Source organism: Engraulis encrasicolus, chromosome 8, assembly GCF_034702125.1.
Source record: "Engraulis encrasicolus isolate BLACKSEA-1 chromosome 8, IST_EnEncr_1.0, whole genome shotgun sequence".
Taxonomy (NCBI): Eukaryota; Metazoa; Chordata; class Actinopteri; order Clupeiformes; family Engraulidae; genus Engraulis; species Engraulis encrasicolus.
The window spans coordinates 46,538,809-46,548,903 of record NC_085864.1 but is presented as its reverse complement, the minus strand read 5'-3'; the positions used below and the strand labels follow the sequence as shown (position 1 = coordinate 46,548,903).

At 45.3% G+C, this 10,095-nt stretch overlaps 1 protein-coding gene across 1 annotated transcript in view; it reads left to right on the top strand.

Annotated features, from left to right (window-relative positions):
• Positions 1–9,340, top strand: part of sgcg (sarcoglycan, gamma) — a 52,361-nt gene extending 43,021 nt beyond the window's left edge. Inside the window, exons 8-9 of the mRNA XM_063204516.1 lie at positions 7,197–7,320; positions 9,087–9,340. Of these exons, the coding sequence (XP_063060586.1) occupies positions 7,197–7,320; positions 9,087–9,254 (292 nt within the window). The 3' untranslated portion in view covers positions 9,255–9,340. The remainder of the gene's footprint in view (positions 1–7,196; positions 7,321–9,086) is intronic.
• The last annotated feature ends 755 nt before the right edge of the window (positions 9,341–10,095 follow it).

Here is a 10,095-nt window from a genome sequence, read left to right as displayed (position 1 = left end):
ATCCCAATTGCAAATGAGAAAAAGACTCTAAAATTGAGCTTTTGCAAGATATTGAAATATAATGCTGTTGTCAGTGATGTCATCATGACGAGAAGCAAGTGGAGGAGGCAAGTGGAGGAGGCAAGGTCGCATATTAAGACGCACTCCTAGTGTCTAGTCACTTTACCATACAGTTTCAGGGTGCAGCGTTACATGGGAGCTATTAGCTAACACACATAAAACACTAGCTGGGCAATGATGTTATGCATGTACCAGTACCAGGCTACAAATAGGGACAGGCTACAATTTGAAAGAAGCTTTTAATACAAAAAAGTACAGAAATAAAACCCAGCCGTTTTTGTTGCTCTATTTGCCACAGATAAAGAGACATCGGCTGTGGCGCAGGGTACTGAAAAAAAAATCCAGGTTTTTTGTATTCAAATTAGAGTTAGACCAGGCTGATAAAAAAGACAGGGTACTGTTAGGGGTCAGCCTATAAATTGGAAGGAAATACGATATACAGAAAGAGTCTTAAATCCACAGTTACCCCATGAAGAATAACGGCAAGGAATAACACCAGAGGATAACATTACACAGACTCTCATAGTAGCCTATACACACACTATACATGAGATACTGCTTGCAATTACATGGAGCACACACAATGGAAACTTAACACATTGGCCGTAAATTACACGCCATCAAAAATACATGTACTGTGTCTACAGTCGGCTACTCTGAATGGCTGAGTTGAGCAGTCATGGGTAAGCAGTAGAGGATGACATTTTTCAGGAATTCCCGTGGGTCCGGCGGTCCTGCGGGATTCCCGTGGGATGGGAGTCAAAATTTTAAGGGTGAACGGGAACGGGCAGGAGCGGGATTAAAGATGAATGGGAGCGGGCAGGAGCGGGAATAAAAATGAATCAGAGCGGGAATGCTCGCTTATTTTTTCATTTAAAAAGCCTATGAAACGGGAGTGGGATTGATTTTGAGTGGGAGTGGGCAACATTCTTTTCTGGAGTGGACGGGATGGGATTTGTTTATTTTACTCCAGTCCAGGATGGGACGGGATGGGATTTTTTTTCTGGGACCGGGATGGGACGGGAGTGAAAATCCACTCCTGTGTCATGCTCTAGTAAGCAGTTAGGGGGCATCAGATTTGTAAACCAAAGGTTGCCGGTTTGACTCCATCCCGATCCACCAGGTTGGTGGGGGAAGTAATTAACCAGTGACCGCCCCCAACCTTCTCCATGACTGAGGCACCCTGAGCATGGTACCATCCCACCACACTGCTCCCTTTCAGGCCCTCCAACGGGTGAGGCATAAATGCAATTTTGTTGTGTACAGTGTGTAGTGGGCACAGTGTGTGCTGTTCCACAATGACAGTTGGAGTTGGGGAGTTGGAGTTTCCTGGTTGGGCTTTCACTTCACTTGGTGTATAGGCCTACAATAGATATGTTTGTAAGCTACTGTACTTCTTTTTGGAACTTTTATAGAGCTTTGTACTTTACTTTTTACAAACAATGCAAGTCAATGCATGCATTTCAGATAATAATAATATACGCCCATTCCTAATACCCAAACCCATCCATCATCCCATTCGAGATGTTTTTGTTCTAAATACATTTGGGGTCTTTGAGCCCAGGACACTATGTGGATTACCGAGGCTTTGTTTACCTATGGGTTACCGCAGAGGCTACCATTGGCTGTCACAAGAACAGAGGCGGACTTTCCATTAGGCAAACCTTGGCAATTGCCTAGGGCCCAGACCAAATCTCTCCTCCATAGGGACCCCAACTCTCACACCAGTAGCAGTAAACATACACAAAAAATAGGCCTTATGAACCTTAATTTGTCACTTACGCAAAGTAATCGAAGATATTTACGGGACAAAACACTAAAATAGGACCAACACTTTATGTCTATAGAATGACTTTTCAGGGCCCTTTGTTTATATTTTGCATAGGGCCCCATAATGGCTAGATACGCACCTGCACAAGAACTTCTCATCTAGTTTCATTGTATAGGCAAATAGAAAACATCAATAAAAATGGTTGTCTTGAAGTTTTTGAAAAGTAGAACATCAGGCCCACTGTCTCCCCTGACCCAACATTGCCCCTCCCCTTTTTCCTTTCTTGGCTGGAGGAGGTGTGTGTGTGTGTGTGTGTGTGTGTGTGTGTGTGTGTGTGTGTGTGTGTGTGTGTGTGTGTGTGTGTGTGTGTGTGTGTGTGTGTGTGTGTGTGTGTGTGTGTGTATGTGCACGTGTGTGTGTGTGTGTGTGTGTGTGTGTTTGTGTGTGTGCATGCGAGATTTTGCTCCATCTTCTCAGCGTGGTCTGTCGAGGGATCTGCCTTTTTCCTCATGGGCTTGTCCACCGATGACTCAGTTCGTCCGCACACACACACACACACACACCCACACCCACACCCACACACACACACACACACACACACACACACACACACACACACACACACACACACACACACACACACACACACACACACACACACACACACACACACACACACACACACACACACACACACACAGTTCTTGGATCAGCCCAGTGGAAAAGGAAAATCTTGTTAAGTGAAAAAAGTAAGAATGGGGAGTGGAGTGGTGCGGCAGCATACTGTATTCTCACTTTCTCTCACTCCTGCTATTCCACTCTCTATGCAGTTCTCCATCTCTCTCTCTCTCTCTCTCTCTCTCTATGCAGTTCTCCATCTCTCTCTCTCTCTCTCTCTCCCTCTCTATGCAGTTATCTCTCTCTCTCTCTCTCTATGCAGTTCTCTCTCTCTCTCTCGCTCTCTCTTTCTGTACTTGTGTGTGTGTGTGTGTGTGTGTGTGTGTGTGTGTGTGTGTGTGTGTGTGTGTGTGTGTGTGTGTGTGTGTGTGTGTGTGTGTGTGTGTGTGTGTGTGTGTGTGTGTGCACGCGCATACGTGTGTGTCTATGCGCGCGTTCATCTCCATCCGTGTGTGTGTCTCCGTCTGTGAGTGTGTGTGTATGTGTGCAGAGAATGGCATTTACAAAAGTTTCTCACAGCTTACTTTTGGAAACACTTACTACACGACTCAACTCCTCAGTGGTCTCCAAAATAGCCTGCATGGCTCTTCATCCCATCCCAGCCCAGCGTCCCCCCTCAAGACCTCCCCCAAACCCCTTTGATTCGCTCCTGCTAGTGTAGCCAAGCCACTCTAATGGGACCCTTCAGTAAAGTTCCCTCTTAAGGCTAATGTTATGCTCTGCTGTCTTTCCTGGGGTCAGTTATGAACAGATATACATCCTCCTTCTAAAATTGTGACAAGATGTGATATTGAAAAATTCCTTCCTCGCAATTATGACACTACTGTCTTTAAATGCTATTCAGCTCAGTGTCCCCCCTCAAGACCTCCCCCAAACCCCTTTGATTCCCTCCACTATTGGCCATTAGTATAGCCAACCCCCTCTAATGGGACCCTACAGCGTCACTGATGATGACTTAAATAGAAATACATTGTGTATACTATTTCTTCTGGGTTTTTTTCCTATTTATTTCTGTAAATGCTAATATTCATCCCATCCCATCCCAGTGTCCCCTCAAGGCCTCCCCCCAATCCCATTTGATTCGCTCCTCTATTGGCCATTAGACTCCTGCTAGTGTAGCCAAGCTCCTCTAATGGGACCCTACAGCGGCAAACACTTCAGTAAAGTTCCCTCTTAAGGCTAATGTTAAGTTATGCTAATCTTTCCTGGGGTCAGTTATGAACAGATATACATCCACCTTCGACAATTGGGACAAGATGTGATATTGAAAAACTCCTTCCTCGCAATTATGACTCTACTGCATGTAATTTTATTGCAAAATGTACCTTCTGATATAATACATTGTACAGTATACTATATTTCTTCTGTTTTTTCCTATTTATTTCTTTAAATGCTATTCATCTCAGTGTCCCCCCTCAAGACCTCCCCCAAACCCCTTTGATTACCTCCACTATTGGCCATTAGTATAGCCAACCCCCTCTAATGGGACCCTACAGCGTCACTGATGATGGCTTAAATCAATATTTCTCAACCCTTTTTGTCTCGCATACCCCCTAAACGTCTTAGCTGTGCCATGAGTACCCCCTAATTCAGGTTCTATATCGCTTTCTCTGTCCTGATGTTACTGCTCCATACATTTGTTATTATAATAATATCTTTCCAAGTACCCCATGCAGTGTGCTCGCACACCCCTAGTGGTACATGTACCCCTGGTTGGGAAACACTGGCTTAAATAAAAAATACATTGTACAGTATACTTTTTCTTCAGTTTTTTTCCTTTATACGTCATTAAATGCTATTCATCCCATCCCAGCGTGCCCTGAAGGCCTTCCCCCAAACGGTTCTGATTCGCTCCTCTATTGGCCATTAGTCCCCTGCTAGTATAGCCAGGCCCACTATAATGAGACTCTGTACTGGCAAACACTTCAGTAATGTTCTATTAAGTATATTAAGTTATGCTATCTACCTTCTGACAAAATACATTGTACAGTAGGCCTATACTAGCCTATTTCTTCTGTTTTTCCCCCTTATTCATTTCTTTAAATGCTATTCATCTCAGCGTCCCCTGAAGGCCTTCTCTTCTGATTCGCTCCTCTATTGGCCATTAATCCCCTGCTAGTAGCCTGTAGCCAACCCCCTCTACTCTAATGGGAACCCTACAGTGTAAAACACTTCAGTAAAGTTCCCTCTTCCCCCAAGACAAACTTCTCTATCCAGAGACAAAGAAGGCTAAGATTAAGTTAGGCTATCTCTTTACCTTCTGAAAATACATTGTCAGTATACTATATTTCTTCTGTTTTTTATTTTCCTATTTATTTCTTTAAATGCTAGTCATCCCGTGAAGGCCTCCCCCAAACCCCTCTGATTCGCTGGCCATTAGTCCCCAGCTAGTAGCCTGTTAGCCAACCCCCTCTACTAATGGGACCCTAGTGTCAAACACTTCAGTAAAGTTCCCTCTTCCCCCACGACAAACTTCTCTATTCAGAGACAATGAAGGCTAATGCTAAGTTATGCTAATCAGATGTACATCCTCCTTCTGAAATTGTGACAAGATGTGACATTGAAAAAAAAATCCTTTTAAAATCTTGATAATACTCCTGTCCACAGTTGGCAGACATGCTATTCTTAGCTTGCAATTATGAAACTACTGTGTGTCATTTTTGTTGTAAAATTGTACCTTCTGACAAAATACATTGTACAGTATACTATACTTCTTCTGTTTTTTTCCCCTATTTATTTCTTTAAATGCTATTCATCTCAGCGTGCCCTGAAGGCCTTCCCTATAGTTTCCTCTCACCCCAAGACAAACTTCTTCTGCTTTTGCTTATTAAATAGTTAGTGTGTATGCTTGATGTTCTTCATAATGCTACTTGTTTTTATGAAAAGCCAACCACCACTGAGGCCCTGTATGTGCGCACCCCTTTCAGGCAAACAAAGATGGTGTTAAAATTGAGACATTTGTTCCAACAGACAGCACTAGTCGCCACAACATCTAGTCATCTATATCTACAGTACAAAAGTACTTATTTATTCATTTTTTTGGGGACATTTTTTCCTTTTTATTTCGACAGGACAGTAAGTGAAGTCCTTTTCGAGGCTGGATGACTTACTAGCCACTTTGACCCATTAGTGCAGTGTTTCTCAACTGGAACAGTCTTGGGACCCACCATTTTCCACTCTCATTCGGTCGCGACCCAATTTTTTTAGCGTTCAAGTCAATTCAACGCAATTCTCAAAATGTAACCAAGACTCGAATGACTGGTTGCACGCTATCTATCTCGCATTACATTCAGATTGTATCTATGACAACAGATGACACGGAGTTTACTAGCCTATCAAAATAAAAGTTGTAAATTGTTGCAGGAAAAGTTGGATTTTTTTTTTTTGAATTATGTTTTTTTTACACCAAGGCTTCGCGACCCACCCATGACCCCTGCGCGACCCACTTTTGGGTCGCGACCCACCAGTTGAGAAACACTGCATTAGTGAATGTGTGTTCTACTCTACAAGTTCATTTAGGGCCCTGGCTACTACTATTCCTTTTTTTGTTAAAAACTGACCTCCGGTGTCCCGCTGTGTGTTTGTATGTGCCTTTTGAAAGCTGGATGTCCCCACGCGCTCGCTGATCATGCACACTACAGATCAGTGTTTCTCAACCTTTTTTTAAGCGAGGCACCCTTTCAATTCATGAAAAATGTCAAGGCACCCCAAACCAACAAGCCGTAACATGGCATCGCATCCGATACCACACAAGCTTAGAAAAGTAACACATTTGGAGACGTCACACGACCTACGTTTTAAGTTGCAGCTGACTGGGGCGACCTATATTTAGCCTACTTTATTGTGCGTAAATGGCAGATGAAAGATTCCACTGACTAGCATTAACTTATCAATTTAGACAAATATGTATTATATTACATAATTTATTTATCAGCCACATTTCCACGGCACCACAGGGTGCCCCGGCACCCTGGTTGAGAAACAATGCTATAGATTCATAACAATTCCAAAGCTTCCCCTTGGGGATCAATGAAGTAAATCTACTAGTACTATTAGTACTGCATTTACTCTACCTTACCACTATATACAGGTTTACTATTGCCAGGGCCGGATTAAGATGGCCCGGGGCCCCAAGGCTTCAGATTGCTTTGGGGCCCCCTGGAAAGCAAATTTCATTACGAATTTACATAGACAGTGTCATAATTTTGAGCTAGTAATTAAGGATATAATTTCTACCAACTCTACTCAACAGATCAGATGACTTGCTCAGTAAGTTATCTTATCATAATTCTGCAATTTTTCACTTTTAACCAATCTGGGGCCACTGGTAGGCAAAAAAGTGGCGGACCAGTCGAGCTGTGTCGAGCTGTAGGCCTACCAGAAAAACAGCAGTGGAAAAGAGGCAAAACTGACCTCCAGTGTCCCCCCTGTATGTGCCTTTTCCAGGCTGGATGCCCCAACGCAAGGACGCTCTGCTTTCATAACAATTCCAGAGTTTCCCCTTGGGGATCAATAAAGCAACTCTACTTTTACTACCGTAATATTTATTTTTGTGAAAAACTGACCTCCAGTGTCCCCCTGTGTGTGTGTGTGTGTGCGTGTGTGTGTGCGTGTGCGTGTGCGTGTGCGCGTGTGTGTGTGTGTGTGTGTGCGTGCGTGCGTGCGTGCGTGTGTGTGCCTCCTCCAGGCTGGATGCCCCCACGCGGTCGCTGAGCATGGACGCTCCAGCTGGCGTGCAGATCAAGGCGCTGTCCGGAGCCCTCTCCCTCACCTCCAACAGGGACGTCCAGCTGCACTCCACTGAAGGCCTGGTAGGACATGATGTCATGATGGCTCTCTGTGATCTCCCCCCACGCCCTCTCTCTCTGATCCCTATCCTCTACCAAACGCCCCATTCATGAGTGTGTGTGTGTGCATGTGTGCAGGTGGACCTCCTCTCTCTATTTCCTGTACTTTCACCTTGATTTCTCTCTCTCTCTCTCTCTCTCTCTCTCTCTCTCTCTCTCTCTCTCTCTCTCTCACCATTTCCCATTGTCAACTGTTCTAGCCTTGGTAATGCGTGAAACGCCCAGTGATTTGAGACTCTTAAGTGAACTCTGTGGCGTATCCAATCACTGGGCGTTTCGCACACTATAAAGGCTAGAACACTTGACATTGAGAAATGGTGTCTGTCCCTCTCTCTTTCTCTGTCTTATGCCACTGTTACTCTGTGATCTGTGCCTTTTGAAGTCATTGATGCTTACCTGTAGCTGCCATTGGGGATCATTAGTCCCATTTTATTTTTAAATACTACAGGGCCGTTGGTAGGCTCATCATGCTGTGATTGCGACCTCTCCCCCCCTCTCTCTCTGTCTTGTGTGACTGTGTGACTGTTTCTCTGTGATCTGTTTCTTTGTGCCTTCTGAAGTCATTGGTGCTGCTTAGTTGCCATTGGGGGTCATTAGTCCATTTTATTAGTCCATTTCATTTTTAAATACTACAGGGGCGTTTGTAGGCTTATCATGCTGTCCAGGTAGCCTGGGAACTCCCATACTGCCTTTAGTTCTACACACACACACACACACAGCCTTTAGTTCTACACAATCGTTCCGATCTGACAGTGTCTAGGGGGCGTAGGGAGGCTTATGATGCGATCCTGGGGGTGTTGGGAGGCTTATGATGCGATCCTGGGGGCGTTGGGAGGCTTATGATGCGATCCTGGGGGCGTTGGGAGGCTTATGATGCGATCTAGGGGTTGTTGGTTCCAAAAAAGCTTGCGAGCCTCCGTGCTATCATCAGGGGCAGAGCTATAGGAGTAGGGCGAGTAGGGCATTTGCCCCTGGGCCCAGGGCCTTCCCGTATTGATAGTGGGGGCCTATTGTGACCATGGCAGCCTGTATGGGGGGCCCTATCAGTGTTTTGCCCTGGGATCCGGTGTGCAATTGTTCTGCCACTGGCCATCATCATATGTTTACTAATATCAATTATCACCCGGTGAGCAGACAGATCGTCTTCTGATTGGCTGAGCAGGTGTCCTTTATTCCCCGGTAGCAGGACACCTATGATGCGTCCAAGTTGCTTCTTTTCTAACTCCTGGTGAAGTGCCGTTACTAATTCTATCGCATCTGGTTGTCTAGTCAAGACCGCGTCGTTAGTTCTATCACATCTGGTTGTCTAGTCAAGACCCTGTTACTAATTCTATTGCATCTGGTTGTCAAGTCAAAAACCCAGTCGCCAATTCTATCGCATTTGGTTGTCAAATCACCCCAACGTTCTGTGCGCGTCTTTACATGCCTCCGATAGAGGCGTGTCTCACTAGATTAGGAAGTGGTGCCCATAGTAATCTACTTTCTCACAAAACCTTAGATCAACATATTAATAAATTAATGCTTAAATGCTGGTAACTGGGTGATAAGCGGAATAGTGGCCTTCGAGATGTCCCGATATCAAGGGAAAATGGACTTGGCGAAGGCTGCGCCGTCGGGCTGTTAGAACGCTTCGCCTCGTCCATTATTTCCCTTGATATCGGGACACCTCGTCGGCCGCTATTCCATACTCATCTGTTCTCCTCTCCTCTCCTCTTCTGGCCGCTGCGCAGGTGGTGCTGGATGCTGAGATGGTGCGTATGCCCAACCTGGAGCTGGGCACGGCGGGCTCGGGCGGGGCGACGGACCTCTACGAGGTGTGTGTGTGCCCCAACAGCGGCAAGCTCTTCCTGTCCCCCGCCAGCGTCACCTCCACCTGTGGCACCAGCCAGCAGTGCTAACACTGGATACACATGCACACACACGCACACACACACATCCATGCACAGACACACGCATGGACATCACACACACACACACACACACATACACACACACAGATCCATGCACGCACGCACACACGCACACACGCACGCATGCACGCACGCACACACACACACACACACACACACACACACACACACCTGGCCAGGTGCCAATACTCAGGTGTCCCTCAGGTGTCTGCCTCACCTGTCATCATGATAGATAGACAGGGGGCGGGGTCAGGGTTCGAGGTGTGAGGTAGATCAGGGTCTATGGCTGCAAATCATTCTGCTTCCTTTTCTCCTCTCCTACAGTATACAACCTTAAACACTTAGTTTGAGTGTTTAAGTTAAACAGTTAGACATAATGAACTTAATACATATAGTATACAACCTTATCACACAAGGCATGCTGTCGTTGACAAAGTTTTTACGTAATATATAAGGAAATCCCCCCAAAAAATGCAGTTCTGCCAAGCCACGGCAAAAAAAACCTGACAAAAAACACTGATAGTAATATTAATGGTAACACCTGGTAACAGTTGGCCCACCCTTAGGACCCCCCTGGGTCAGAGGAAAGGACAGAATGAGCTAGAATGATTTGCAGCCTACAGTACTATCTACTGTATAGACAACAGGAAGCACAACCTGTCTGATGTGACCTGAAAATGTGTCTGGCTACAAAAAAAATCATAGGCGTTGGGTTTTTTATACAATAGCACCCACATGAAGAAAAAAAGAAGATGGCAGGATGTTATGTATAATGTTATACAATATACACTACATACAGGGGGTGGACAAAATAACTGAGACACCTGTC